Here is a 14,931-nt window from a genome sequence, read left to right as displayed (position 1 = left end):
TAGTGCTTATTAAACAGGCATTATTCTAATTCTACCTTCCATCCCACCAAGGGTCAAAAGAGACCACCATCTATCAATTTTTACCACTGCGGACTTCCACGTACTTTCACCCCTGTGCCCTTCCTCTCTGCCAATCCTGTCCCGAGGCCCCTGTGACACTACAGTGAGAGCTGTTGTTCCTGGTCCGATGTTATAGTTAGTGAGACCGCAGCCCAGAGGGAACGAGTCACTTGCTGGAGGACTCGCAGCCAAGCGGTGGTGCCAGGACTGGAATCCAGGCCGGCCTGCCTCCAGAGCCTGCACTCTTCAGTACTAATGATGTCATTCTCCCTCCATGCCCAGGACTCTTGGCTGTCATCCCTGAGGAGTAGCATCACCTGAATCTCTATCGTTGAAGGTCTTTGTTACCTTGTGGGAAAACCAAAATCCTGCTCTGGAAGTGGGGGCAACAAAGAAAAAAGAGAAGGGGTCCCCACAGGTCCGGCGTGTGTTTCCTACTGGGAGTATCCACACCCACTTCCCTGGCTTCAGGGCGGGTACGGATCAGGCTGCAGGCCCCGGTACTCCATGCTTTGCCATATCGTTTCACTGAATCCTCACAGCAACCCTTTGAGGTCTCTGTTCCCACTTTCTTGATTGAGGAAACTGAAGTTTAGAGAGATTAATTGATCAAAGGCACAAAGATGGCAAGTGGCAGAGCTAGGACCCAACCTATAGGTGTCCCTTCCGGGGCAACACTTGTAAACACTGCTCCCTACTTCTCCTCCAAGGATCTTTCCTTGTTCACTCCCTCCGGGCATCCCAGAGCCCCCATCCCTCAGCTACTCTCTAATCTGTCTTTTTCCTGGAATTAAGGGCTGTGTAGACCAGCTGACGTATAGGCTGGAAGCCAGTCTCGGGGCACGGTGCTGTGGGATGCACCCCAGAACCCCAGGTCTCCCACTCCACACGTGTTGGCACAACTTACCACTGGCGGAGGCCAAGATCATGGCTTGTAGCATCTCTGTGTCGAACTGGTTGTTGGGCCAGGTGCCGGTTTCATCGCCATTTTGGGATCTGCAGAAAGAGTGGGCTGGTGAGCGTGCTCTCCCAAGCCACCCCACCCCGCCCTTCCTGTCCCCGCTCAGGGCCCCCAGATCTAGTGCCCAACCCCAGCTCTCACCCAAGACCTGCCCCTTTCAGCAAGGTAGGAGGGAGCTTACACAATCCTTCAGAAGCCAGACCCCACCTGCCAGTCCCCCAAATCAGCTTTCTACCTGTCGTTTCAGACACCATGGCCCTTGGAGGGAGCGGGCAGGACTCACTGCAAGCTGCATTCCCCGACCACTGCGAGGGAGCAGTGGCTCACAGTAAGGGAGAGCAGACCCTCTCCAGAGGACAGTGGAGGGTGGGAAACAGGAAAGAAGGTGCCACAGCTAGGGAAAGGCCTGAGAACCTAGACAGAACCCAAAGGCAGAGGCTGGGAGGCCCACGAGACACTGGGGCTGGGGGAGAAGCTGCTAAAACTCAACCCTGATATGCTTTGGGGGCTCACTCAGGCCTCAGGATAAAATCCACAGGCGCCTGAGAACCAGCCCTTCCTATTTCCCAAGAACTCCACTCCCAGCATTCTATCGTGAACCCTTTCTGAGTCCCATTCCTGACTCCTTCACTCTCTCTTACCAGCTCCTTTTGGTCAGATACTGCTCCCTAGAATGCAAGCTTCTTACCTCTGCCTTGGCAACGTGAAGCGAATAAGTTTGTCAGAGGGGACCCCTGAGCCCACCCAGGCTGGGTTAGGTGCCTCTGCCGTGTTCCCACCCTCACTGGCTGCTCTGTGGCAGCTCTAGGCCCACGGGGACTGCCACTGTCCCACCCCCCTACCCACCCCTCCCCAAATCCGCTCCACCCACAGACCCAGTTCCTCGAGCTTTGGGAACAGGGCTGTGCCTGTTTCCTACTGAAGCACCTAGTTAACAACTTTAGATGCTCTAAACAGTGAGAAAAACACGAGGTGATTCACAATTGTTAAAAACGTTACCCTGAACTCTAAGGAATGGTACCCTGACCTGGACTTTTTCCCATAGTAATTTTACTCCTATGCTTTTAAGAGAATTTCCAAGGCTCAGATGATTTCCATTTTCGAGGGGAAGCGGAAGCAGCCTGACACAGTCTATTAGTTGACCTCTGCACTGTCTGGAACACTGAAATTCCTCAGTGAATGCTTGTTGCCTGAATTAATGAGGAGAGCCCTACTGAGAAAGTTAGGTCACTATGAGGTAAGAAGCATTTTGCACCAGGGGAGGGGCTGGAGGGCAGGCCCTGAAGGCAGGCAAGTTGGGGTGGGGGAGGGACGGAGTGTAAAAGTGTGTGTGTTTATCACGGTGGCCTGGCCAAGCAGAGTCGAGAACAGCTTTATGCTTTTTCCGAGGTCTGTCCTTGCTTGTGGTTTTTCCTGATCTGGAACTCAGGCAGCGGACGTGTCTAAGGCCCACCAGCTGCCGAGTGGCGCCCTCTTTGCTGTCACAGCAAAGGTAGAGTTAGGGCTGGAGGAGAAAGCAGGCAGGTCATTTCTCCCTCTGTAGAGTGGCAAGAGCTGGAACTCTGGATTCACTTATTCAACCAGTATTTATTGAGCAATTATTGTGTACCAGACACGGGGCTGGGTGCTGGGTTTGTAGCTGTGAACGTGATTGAAATAGACCGGTGTTCAGTCTCCAATGACAGGCTGATAGTAAATAATTACACGATCACTGAATTGTAATTGTGACAAGTGCCACAGAGGCAGAGAGCAGGGGTGTAAGAGAGTACTGACCTCATCGGGGTTAGGGAGCCAGTCAGTGCAGGCTTCCCCGAAGAAGAGACAGGGAGTTTAAATCTGAAGAAACCATCCAGGTGATCTGGAGAATGCCAGTCAAAGAAAAGTCGGAGGATAGAAAATCAATGCTCTGTAACTGCCGATGTAAAGACCAATTCAGGCAAGGTAGCAGTGAATACTTAAATATCACCCACAGATCACTGGCTAGTCACCAGCACTGTGAAAGCACCTTTGTAACACGGAGATCTGGGGGCACCGCTTTAACCCGGTGAACAAACTGAGCAACACTGACCATGAGACAAACCGAAAACAAATGATTCCCAGCACAAAGAGCAGCGTCCCCCCCACAGTATTCCTACCAGACTGCGTGACCTGGCCCCATTGTGAGAAAATGATCCCCAAACACAGACTCTGGGATGTTTGGAAAGACAACTGGCCTGCAGTCTTTAAAACATGTCTATGTCATCACACACACACACACAAAACCTTCAAAAGGCAAGGAGGCTGTTTTAGATTAAAGGAGATGAAAGAGAGGTAACAAGCCAATGCAATTTACACTCCTTGATTGAATTCTGGCGTTAAAAAAAAAAAAACCAGGTTAAAAGGACATTTGGGGAATGTTTATGAAAATCTGCTAGTGGACTGTGTATTACTGCATTAATGTTAAAGTCTTCAAATGTGAGCATTCTTTTGTGGTTATGTATGAGAATGTTATTGTTATCAGGAGAGAGATACTGAAGTACTTCAAATGTTTTTAGGTCTGCAACTCTCAAATGGTTCAGGGTGTGTGTGTGTGCATGTTGCCAGAGAGAAAAGAGAAAATAAATGTACAAAATTTTAACGACTGATGAATCTAAGTTTAAAAGAGTATCTGGATGTTCATCATAGTATTCTTTCAACTTTAAGAGGTTTGAGCCATTTTAAAGTAAAAACTCGAGTGATACAGTAAAGTCAACTAGGAGAAGGGTAGTGTTGGAAGAGCTTTCCAAGCAAAAGGAGCAAAAAGCCCCAGCCTCTGAGGCTGGGCGAAGCTCAGCGAGCTCAAAGCACTAACAAAGCCAGTGTGGCTGCTACGGGACGTGGTGGTGGGGCTACAAAGTGTACACTGGAGATTGTGTTCTTATCCTAAGAGCTCTGGGAAATCTCTGAGGTATATAAAAGGGGGTTGTCAATTAAGTATTTAAAGATCACTGTTAAGGTAGGTAAACTCCTCCAACTTGAATTTTTTATTAAAATATTTTAGTTTCTTTTACTGTTACCTTCCAGATGTCTAAATCTCCAGTCTGTTGTACTGGTAATTTAACTCTGTAATAGAATAGTTTGCTGCCAACTCTTTATATTAAGTAATTTTAAAATATTTGTAATATTGTTGAGTGACTAACGAACCATTAAGTTCTTGGCATTAAAAAAAGAAGAAGATCACTGCTGCTCCCATGAGAAGACTGAGGGATGGGGGGCACCTCTGGGAGGGCAAGAGCCCAGTGATGGAGCCTCAGCCACCTCTGTCTCCATGACAACCCAGGAGTCCTCACTTGCAGGCAGACTGAGCTCTCCCTGGGCTCCCCTGGTGGGGCAGGGCTGAGGCAGGAGGGCTCAGGCTGAGACAAAGGGCCTAATGTGGATACAGTGGGGAGAGCAGATGGGGCGAGCAGCAGGGGGCTTGGAGCGGACAACAGGGTCAGACACCCTGTGCTGGTGGGTGATGGTGTTGAGGGAATGAAGGTGAGTGGAAAGGTGGGCCTGGAACCATGACGGACTGGGCGGGGCTGCGAGGAGGGTTCTTAGGAAATGACTGAAGGCTGGAGGCCAAGCACATGGGCAGGAGATGAGCAGAGAGAGAGTTCTTGTTGAGCCGTTTACTGAGAGCTTCTTATTTCTGGGTACTGGGCTGACTAAATTATATACATATTGTCTATTTCAGCCCAAGAAACACCCACAGGTAAGTGTTATTATCCTTATTTCCCAGCGGATGAAACCGGGGCTCAGAGAGGTTGAGAGACTTTCCCAAAACCACACAGCTGGCAAGAGGCAGCTGTTGTGAAATCACACAAAACTGGCCTAATGTGACTCCAAAGCCTCTGATCTTATACATAACAACATACTGGGCTTCAGCAGGGATGGGAACTCTTTCAGGATTTGAGGAACAGTGAAAAATAATAGTGAAGGAGACGGACTACATCTAACTGACCATTTTCCAAGTGTCAGTGCCTGTGACAGGCCCTAGGATTTAAGAGACGATATGATCTTGCCCTAAGGAGTTTGTATTCTGGTGTGCTGGGGGTGTGTGTGTGAGGGACAACCCCAGAGGCCAGGCTGCGGTTAAACGCTCCCTGCATCCTGCTCAAAACAAGGAGAAATATGGGGAAGTCACCCCTGACCTTAGCCTGGGCTTAACTGTGTTCAATCTAAGTGCATGTGTATCTTTTTAATGTAGTAAAAGCCTGTCTGTATCAGCTAAAATGTTTACCCATTAGAGAGGCTATTATGCAATAATTAAATGACTTATGAAGAACTTTTCTTATGATGTGGTGCAAAGAGAAAAAAAAAACAGGCTACAATATTGATGGACAGTATGACCTCAATTACTAACAAAAACAAACAAAACTAGTGAGAAATATACTACTTGACTGGGATTAAAATGTGCTGATATCCTGTGAACAAGTCTGTGATCAGTTCATCTAGATGATTAGATTTTAAAAAGCAGCAGTGGCAGAAACAAAAGCAACAGCAGAAAAAGCAAGAGCAGCCGCTTGCGCGTGCTAAGTGTACCAAGAAAAAAGTTTGAAATACATTTAAAAATATTAAGAGAGCTTAAGACATCAGACTCTCAAGCAGTTACAAAATGTGGACCTTAATTTGGATAAGCACACAAACAGGTTAACAGAGAGCAATATATAACTGGGGAAATCTGAATACAGACTAAGTATTTGATGATATTAATTAATATTATTATTACTATTAATCAATTACTTTTAGTGTTTGTGTGTTTAAAAAATGAATCATCTGTGAAAGATAGTGAAGACTGATGAAATACAATGGCTGTGATTTGTTTTAAAATAATTCGGTGGGAGGAGGGAGACACGAAACAAGTCAGAGGGTTAGCTGAAGATGGAGAGTGAGGCCAGAGAGTCTCATTACACCAGTGTTTCTACTCTTGCATAGATTTGAAATTTTCTGTATTAAAAAAGTTAGTGGTGGTTTCCCTGGGTTGTAAAATTATGAGTGATTTTAAAAACTGTTTTCTCTATTTCTCATGTTTCTATAATGAGCAAGGATTATGAGCAGAAAAAAGTAAATTGCTATTGGTTTGTTTGTTGAATGGCTGCCCAAACAGAGGGAAAGATAGTGTCCCCTGCGGAAGGCAGAATAGAAGGGGAAGGGCAGTGTGGTACCATCAAAGCAGAACAGTGTGGGGACCAGGGGAAGCCAAGTGGAGAGTCTCCTCTGGGCAGAGGCTGGGAACAGCGGCGGGGAGGGGCCTGGGGCACAGCCTGAGAAAAGGAGAACTGGCTTGCTGGGCTCAGGCTTGAGACAACAGCTGTTGGGACTAGAAGCCAAGGATACAACCTGAGCATAGATGGTGGAAGAGAAGAGGAGCCCCTGGCAGGCAAGGACTTCAGAAAACTCCCTTTTGTCCAGGCAATGTGCCACAGCACTGGCTTGAACCTGAACCAGGTTTACTGAAGAACTCAACACTAGCCCTGCTCTGAACCTGGTGTGCCAGTGGCTGAGATGGGCCAGAACCAGGGTTCACCTGAATGAGAGAAACCGCCCTTCTTCATCCTCTCGCTCCCCTCGACTCATCAGATTGGCAGCAGGGAAAAACTCCCACCACTCTGTTGATCATGAGAGGGCTCACCACAGGGCCTTGGCAAATGCTCTTTCCTCCACCTGGAATGCCCTTCCCCTTTCTTTCAGCTGGTTGATTCTCAACCTCATTTCTTCCTGATGTCCTCCTGCCCCTTGGCTAGGTCACATCCCTATTGTATACTCTCAAGACCTACTGTATGCTCTTCATTGCACTTAGGATAGCTGGAATCTCACAATTTTTTTTGAGTAATTATTTGATTAATATTTGTCTCCCTCAACACACTATAAACTCCCTGAGGGCAGAGATTATGTCTATCTTATATCTCCTATACCTAAAACAGTAACCACCTGTTACTATTTACTGGATGAATGAAAGAGGGAAATCACAGTTGTTGAACCAGGCCCCTAACAATGATTTTGTCTGGGCCCCTGTTGCAGCTCAATCAGAATTCTTGATTCCGTCCCCTTCAAGCTACCCGAGGAAGGGAGAGTTCCTGAGCCTTCTCCTCCATCTCAAGAGCTCCCACGTGTAGTTAGGCTACCAAGTCTCTCACATAATGAAAAGGGACTTGAGAGTGGGGTAAGTGCCCCAGAGGGCACGTCCTAGTCCACTGCTGAGGCTGCCAAGGCAGCAGTGAGCTCTGCTTCAGGGCCAGCACGTGGCCTGGGGTGGTGGAGGGCCAAGGAAACACAAACTGCCCTGTATTTCTCATCACCTCAGCTCAAATGTCACTTCCGTTCTCTATCCCCCTCCCTCATTACACTCACATAACTGTCTTAGAACTTACTGTGAAAAAAAAAAAATTAAAAAAAAAAAAAAAAAGAACTTACTGTGATTTTTAACTAGAAATGTTTTTAGTGTAATTTGTTGTCAATTTTCTGTCTTCCTTGCTGGCATGGAAGCCTATGAGTACAGGGATCGTATCTGCTTGTTCACTGTTATACACTAGTGTTCAGCAAAGGGCCTGGCTCATAGTAGATGCTCAATAAATATTTGTTGAATAAATAAATACATGAACGAATAAACGAATGACCTAATGGATAACCTGCAGGAAGGCTGGCAAGACCAGCAGGGAGAAAGGAGACAGCGGGGGTCAAGAGGAGGGCAAGGGCAATCCAAATCGTCAGGTTTGCTGCCTTGTAGGGGCCTCAGCCAGGAACTGCCTGAGACCACGATACCAGAGGCAGGATTCACAAGCCCAGGACCTGAGTCTCCACCTTGCACCAAGGTGTCCTGGGCTCTGGTGGCAGTGAGGACTCAGCACCTGTAGCATTTGGATGGAACGTGGGCAGCAAGTGTCCAGCTAGCAAGGAGCTGGGAAGGCAGCCCAAGCTCGGCGCCCCTCTCTGTCTTCTGGGCCTATTGGACTCCACCAGGCTCCCGACTTCTAACAGGGAGGCCTGGCCCAGAGCCCACCCCTCTCCCCTCAGACCAACTGCAGGTCTTTTGCTGAAGTCCTCCCCCACTCCACCCCTACCCCAGGGTGTTCCTGTCTTAGCAGGAATTCATACCAGATTGATCTGGGCAGCTGGGGCAGCCTGGAAGGGAGGGTGTACTGGGGACAGCAGGGATCAAAGGCTCTGTGTGTGAGGGGCAGGGGAGGGAGAGCGCCTGCGGGGTACAGGCGCCTACGTTGTGTGCTGGCTTGCCCACAAGTTTTAAGAAATGACAGACAGGGAGAGGGACGCAGAGTAAAAGTCAGGATAAAAACCTAGAGATAAATAAAGAGCAACAGAGAATGAGGCAAAAAGAGACAGAAAAGAGACTTAGATATACAGAAACAAAGAAACACAGGCTGAGAACAGAGAGGAAAGCAAAAATAGTGAGAAATAGAGATTGGAGACAGAAGAACACTAGGAAGTGATCAAAGGAGAAGAGGCAGAAGAGAAGTCAGGGACAGTGAGAGGAAGGCAGAGACAGAGAGAAAAGGAGAAACAGAGACTGAGACTAAGGAGGAGTCACATTTATTCATTGATTCCACATTTATTGAGCACCTAGCCATAGCAGGGGCAGCGCACGGCACAGATCAGTGCAGGTGGACACAAACGGTAGGGACCGAGACACAGCAATAAAGACAGAAACAGAGAGAGACGAGGAGGAGGGAGAGGCAGACTAAGATGGGCTCTGAGCTGAGGACGGTTGAGAGTGGAGAGACCAGAGGCCTGCAAGCGGAGAAGGCAGGGCCGGGGGGCCTGGGCGACCTGCCCCTCCAAGGCGGCTCTCCCACCTCAGCCCCACCTGCAGCCGCCTGGCTTCCCTCCCCTCAGCCTCAGCTCCTTCTTGCAGGTTCTGGAGGAGCCTCTGACTACTGACAGTTTCTCCTCTCCTCCTTCTGTCCCAGATTCCTCTGCCTGAACCCCAGTCAGGATGGAGGGCAGCCAAATCTGGGCCAGGGGGACGGAGCCAGACAGATAGGTATAAAAAGCCTCCTCTCCACCCAGAGACCAACCTTATGACCATGCTTAGCTCCAACAGAGCCCCCAAGACACAAGAAAAGGTTTGGGTGGTGGGGCTAAGGGAATGGGATGAGTGTGTGTTCCCAAAACAGCCACATTAGAAGCCTCTTCCTTCTGGGGTTTGTGCACCAGCCCCCAATACCCCAAAACCTTCCTGAAATCTGGAACTGAGGGAGGAAGCCATTTGTAGCCAAAGCTGAGCCCTCCCCTTCTCTCCCCCCATCTCCTCCCACGTCAGCACTGAGGAAAGTGCCGCAGAGAAGAGGGTGGGCTGGAGAGGCAGTCACCTACCCGCTGGTGCCGGGTCTCTGGGCCTGAGAGAATCGCCAATCCGTGTTGGGTGGGGCTTGCTGTGGAGAAAACAGAGGGAAAGAGGCTGAGTACCAAAAAGGGCTAAGGTGAGGGTGGGGAGGGCTCGTTTTCAAAGATAAATTATACCCTCAGGTCTCAGAGGTCTGAGATCCCAAAGAAGTAAAATGACATTTATCCAATCACAGTGAACAAACTCAGGTTCCTTCCCTAAGCAAATTGCCCCTTCTTCCCTGCCCCCCACCTCAGAACTCCTGAGCTGAGGTTCAAGGGGTACCGGGATGTGTGTGTGTGTGTGCATGCACGCGCAGAGAAGGGCCCTCAAAGTGGCAGGGGAGGCTTTTGGATGAGAATTCCACCAGCCCTAGAAAGAATTTCATTCAGCTCCTCAGCTGGGAACAAAGCACCCTCTGCGGCAAGATGGCTGCTGTTCCTGGTAACCCTTTTCATGCCAGGCTGGGCCTTTACACATTCAGAAGGACACCTTCAGACCCTCTCTCTCAAGGATCCCTTCCCACAGCTAAATACATTATTAATTTAGGAGTCACGCCAGACTGGGCCTTTGCAGGGCATCCAAGCCCCAGGACACCTCTCACCCCCAGAATTCTGTGCCAGACAATGGCTGTGACTGAGGAGGAGAGAACAAGGCTGCTCTGTCTGGGACGGAGAGAACTGCTGGGATGGAGCCCAGCAGAGATCAAGCTCCCACAGCCTCCAAGCAGAGCCAAGTCAATCTCCAGGGCTCCCAAGGCACAGATCTGTAGCCATCCCCCACCTGGATGAAGGTGTGGGACTTGAGCCAGCCACCTCACTTCCAAGTTCCTCCCAGCCTTGCCAGAGGGTGTGTTACCCCATCACACACTCTCACAGAGCACTCCTAGAGCTGTTTCCTCGCCATTCTGGACTGCTCTGGTAGTTAATTCTCACACTCACTCCCAGGAGAGGAGAGAGAGGTGTGAGCATCTCCAATTATACGGGGGAGAAGGAAGACTCAGGGCTGCCAAATGACACACTCTTAAGTCTCACAGGTGGCAGTGATGTGAGGAAACCCAGAAACTTAGCATTCCAGGTACCACAGGAGTCACCAGCACCATTCTGCAGATGCCATGGGAAGGGCACAGGGATGCCCAGCTCTCAGTCACAGTATTCTTCGACACAGCACAATTTAAACCGAGATGCAGGAGCCATGACAGACCGGAGGACAGGACCGAGGAGAACCCACAGCCTACATAAGGACAGCGGGTCCAGGTTTGTCCAGTTAGGGCTGCTCAGGGATAAGGAGCCCCAGCAGACTTTTCTCCACAAGCAACGCCCTGAAAGGGGAAAGAATGTCCACCTTTGCCTTGTCCCAGCAGGTGTAAACCATCCCTCCTGTTCTCCACCTTTAGAAGTACCAAGTGACTGAAAGCAGAGATTCTGGAGTTAAACAAATCTAGACTAGATCTTTGTCTATCACTTACCATGTGAACTTGAGCAAGTCACTTGACCTCTGTGAAACTCAGTTATAAGGGAGGGTGAGGAGTGCTAGTACCAACCCAACATAAGTGTGGGGAAGAGCAAAGGAGATGCTTTGGTTCTTAGAGGAAATCCGTAGTAAGGTTCTCTCAATCAGCTATCAGAATCCCATGGTGGTGTTGCTCCAAAATAGAATTGATTCGGTAGGGGCAGAGTGGAGTACAGACATATTTTGACTAAAAGCTCCTGGAGTTATAGAAAATTACGTTATTTTACAACAAACATTTCCCCAAATATGAAACCACCTGCTGGTTTCTGGCAGAGGTCATGGTTTTCCAACAGCAGGGGAAGGAAGGGCTTGCCAGAGTCTTAGATACTTTGGTGGCAGTTTATGGTGGTTTAGTTGCTAAGTTGTGTCTGACTCTTGCGACCCAATGGACTACAGTCAGGCTCCTCTGTCTGGGATTTTCCAGGCAAGAATACTGGAGTGGATTGCCATTTCCTTCTCCAGGGGACCTTCCCGATGCAGGAATCGAACCTGGGTCTCCTGCATTGCAGGCAGATTCTTTACTGACTGAACTATGAAGGAAGCTTTGGTCAACTCCAAAGTCCCCGACATTGAGAAGGAAATGGCACTCCACTCCAATATTCTCACCTGGAAAAATCACATGGTCAGGAGTCTGGTGGGCTACAGTCCATAGGGTGGCAAAGAATCAGACACAACTGAAGCAACTGAGCACACAAAGCCCTGATGGTAGATCGCTGGGCCCATGTGGGCACGACGGCGCCAAACGCCTATGTCTTAGTATCCAGAACCCAGGTGCTCCAGGTTCCCACTTCCAGCCATAGGACGGGTCGGTGGTGCCACAGAGGGCCGAGGCGGCCTGTCCTACAGAGGTCTGTTCACTTGTCCCAGGCCGGCCCCACTGCCCCTTGAGCCACAGGGCATTGTGGCCTTCCTGAGCAAGGCTTCTGGGCAGGAGGCGCCCACCAAACTCTGCTCAGTGTCTGGGCCCAGACTGACCCACCAGCCCATGGGTCACAGAGTCCCGCCCACCCCGCACCTAGAGCGCCCCCAGTGGCTGCAGCACTAGCGACTCGGGCCACCAAGAGGCCCACCAGGAGGCGACCAGTCCAGGCCGGGGCGGGGATAAGTGGGGCGGCCAAGACCTGGTATTTCCCTCAGGTTAAAACCTCTGAGGCTGGCAGCAAGGTGGGAGGGAAGCTGTGAGCTGTCGGGACAGCCCTTTGCAATCGGCTGGCAGTTAAAGGCGGCGTATGAGGACAAGGACGGCCAGGTGCGAGGGGCGTGCGCAGGTGCAGCGTGGGGAGCCTGTGCGCTGTGCGTGGCACATGGGCCAACCACAGACGTGTTGGTTTGATGTGGGAATAAAGAGGGTTGTGAATCACAGTGAAGTCACCAGTCAAGAGAGTGGGAAGAAACCTAAGAAGAAACCTCAAGACCAGCAGAGCGTGCCTGCATTGGAGCCTAGGAGGTTGGCTGCAGAAAGGGATCTGTGGCTGCCTCTACCCAGACCTGGATCTGATGGAAAACACCAGAGTGATCGCCAGACCCCATGCTTTTCTGTCTGCCCTATCCTCTCTCCCCCCTCACCCACAGTTGCCATCACTTCCCCAGACACAGCGCCCCATCCCTGCCTCGGCCACACCTCTGCTTCTGCACAATCCATCCAGTCCCGACATTCGACAGACATTAGAGTCAAGCCCCACCAGAGGGAGCAGATGCCAAGTTCAAAGTCCCTGATGTGGGTGGGCGGCGTTTCCATTTCCGCCCCCAGGGGTAGCGCAGAGCCCTCACCTGGCTCCGCTCCAGCAGTGTGTTAGAGCGGGACCGGAAGGCGTCGGGCTCCGGTGCGAAAGCTGAGGGCTGCTGAACGCTGAGGGGCCTTAGAAAAGTGAAGTCACTGCCGTCAGAGGCTGGTGAAAAGCACGTCCTGTAGCAATGGCTGTGCGAGTCTGTGGGCCGCAGCGTCACCTCCATATACTTGAGTGTGCCGTCTGAGCTCACCTGTAGGTTGGGGCTGGATTGCTTATAGAACTCCCGGGAGGGCGAGTCCTGGCGCCCGCAGCACTGACCCCCACCCCCATCCCCGTCCCCCCGAAGGCACTTAGCTGACAGAAAGGTGAAGGTGACTAAGGATAAGAGGCTGGTGGCCGCAAGAGCCACAATGAGGTAAAGGGTAAGGTCTGAACGCTCAGGAGGGTGTGTGAGGAAGTCCCTGGATTTGGGCATTTCCTCAGGGTCCTCATCTTCCAGAACCAGCAGCACTGTGGCTGTGGAGGAGAGTGAAGGGTCACCATTGTCCCTCACCAGGACCACCACCTGCTGGGTGTCAGCGTCATCCTCCAGTAAGGCCCGGGCTGTTCGCACCTCACCAGTGTGTGCAGATACCAGGAACAGCCCTGGGGCTGTGGACTGTGGCAACAATGAATAGGAGAGCCAGGCATTGTGGCCTGCATCAGCATCTACAGCTGTCACCTTGGTGACCAAGGAGCCAGGAGGGGCAGAGCGAGGGAGACGCTGGGGGAGTGAGAATTCCCGACCCGGTCTAGGGTGCAGCACAGTTGGGGCATTATCATTCTGGTCCAGGACAAACACGTGGAGAGAGGTGTTGGCGTGCAACGGGGGAGAGCCAGAGTCTCGAACGCCCACCACAATCTGCAGCATCTGCAGCAGTTCGTAGTCGAAAGTACGCTGGGCAAAGATCCGCCCATCCTCGGGGTTGACATACACAAAGGAGGAGGCTGGGGAGCCCTGAATCTGGTTCCCTACAATAGAGTAGGTAAGGCGGGCGTTATCCCCAGTGTCTGGATCGGAGGCAGCCACGGTGCAGAGAAGGGAGCCTGGAGGCCGGTTTTCTGGGATGTAAGCCGTGTAGAGCTGCTGGGTGAAGTAGGGTGCGTTGTCATTTACATCTGAAATGTTGAGCCTGATGGTGAGATGTGCGTGCAAGGGAGGCGAGCCCGCATCATGGGCCAGCAGCTCAATGATATAGTGGGATGTAGCCTCACGGTCCAAAGGCTGACTGGTTAGGAGTGAGTAGTGGTTCTCAGAAGGTTTAATCTGAAATGGCAGGTCTGAAGAGAGATCAAGGCTCACTTCACCATTTCTCCCTGAGTCTCGGTCCCGCACATTAAACAATCCCACTACCGTGCCCACTGGTGTGCTCTCCAGGACAGGGTTGACCAAAGAGGCCAGTAGTACCTCTGGGGCATTGTCATTGGCATCCCCCACATCCACTTGAATCACACAGTGGCCTTCCATGGCTGGCTGTCCTTGGTCACGGGCTCTTGCATGAATTTCATAAAAACTTGACTCCTCGAAGTCAATGGGACCCAACACATGGATTGCTCCACTGCTAGGGTCTAGGCCAAAGAGGTTCCGCACTGCCTCAGACGTATGGTCTCCAAAAGAATAGTCTAGTTGGCCATTGGTGCCCTCGTCTGGATCAGTGGCGTTGAGGCGCAGCAGCAGTGTGCCCACGGGTGCATTCTCTGGAAGTCCCACACGTAGAACTGAGGACTGGAAGGTTGGAGCATTATCATTGATATCCAGCACAGTGACAGAGATAAGGGTGGTCCCTGAGCGGGCTGGGACGCCCCCATCCACAGCAGTGAGCACCAGCTGATGTCTTGCCTGGGTTTCACGGTCTAGCTGCTGCTCCAGCACCAGTTCTGGGAACAGCTTCCCATCTTTTAGGGTCTTCACATTCAGAGAAAAGTGGCTGCTGGGGCTTAGAGTATAGAAGCTCACAGTATTGGTGCCCACGTCAGGATCCTGGGCACTATCCAGTGGGAACCGTGTCCCCAGTGCAGCTGACTCTGAGATGCGTATCTCTCGCTCAGGGGTGGCAAAGCTCGGAGAGTTGTCATTGAGATCCAGGATTTGCACCTCTACACGGATTAGTTCCAGGGGGTGTTCGGTCACCACCTGTACTGGCAGCAGGCAGCTGGTGCTGGCTGCACACAGGCTCTCTCGGTCAATTTTCTGATTCACTGCCAGAGCACCACTCATCAAGCTCAGGGAAAAATATTGCCCATTCTCCTCAGCGCCCAACCGCAGCCGGCGGCTCAACAGATCT

General features: G+C 51.1%; 3 protein-coding genes across 4 annotated transcripts in view; all 3 read right to left on the bottom strand.

Moving 5' to 3' along the window:
• Positions 1 to 14,931, bottom strand: part of PCDHGB4 (protocadherin gamma subfamily B, 4) — a 129,471-nt gene that overhangs the window by 5,901 nt on the left and 108,639 nt on the right. The window contains exons 2-3 of the mRNA NM_001102513.1: positions 9,356 to 9,414; positions 968 to 1,056 (exon numbers count right to left, since the gene is read on the bottom strand). Of these exons, the coding sequence (NP_001095983.1) occupies positions 968 to 1,056; positions 9,356 to 9,414 (148 nt within the window). The remainder of the gene's footprint in view (positions 1 to 967; positions 1,057 to 9,355; positions 9,415 to 14,931) is intronic.
• The window catches only part of PCDHGA8 (protocadherin gamma subfamily A, 8), a 124,154-nt gene that overhangs the window by 5,901 nt on the left and 103,322 nt on the right, over positions 1 to 14,931 (bottom strand). The window contains 2 exon segments of the mRNA NM_001099705.1: positions 968 to 1,056; positions 9,356 to 9,414. Coding sequence (NP_001093175.1) covers positions 968 to 1,056; positions 9,356 to 9,414 — 148 coding nt within the window.
• The window catches only part of PCDHGC3 (protocadherin gamma subfamily C, 3), a 33,030-nt gene that overhangs the window by 5,901 nt on the left and 12,198 nt on the right, over positions 1 to 14,931 (bottom strand). For both annotated transcript variants that reach the window (NM_001114080.1, NM_001103334.1), the window contains 2 exon segments: positions 968 to 1,056; positions 9,356 to 9,414. In NM_001114080.1, the coding sequence (NP_001107552.1) occupies positions 968 to 1,056; positions 9,356 to 9,414 (148 nt within the window).

The sequence above is a fragment of the Bos taurus genome, chromosome 7, assembly GCF_002263795.3.
Source record: "Bos taurus isolate L1 Dominette 01449 registration number 42190680 breed Hereford chromosome 7, ARS-UCD2.0, whole genome shotgun sequence".
In the NCBI taxonomy this organism is placed as follows: domain Eukaryota; kingdom Metazoa; phylum Chordata; class Mammalia; order Artiodactyla; family Bovidae; genus Bos; species Bos taurus.
Note: the sequence above shows the minus strand (reverse complement) of the source record. Positions and strands in the feature narration are given on the sequence as shown.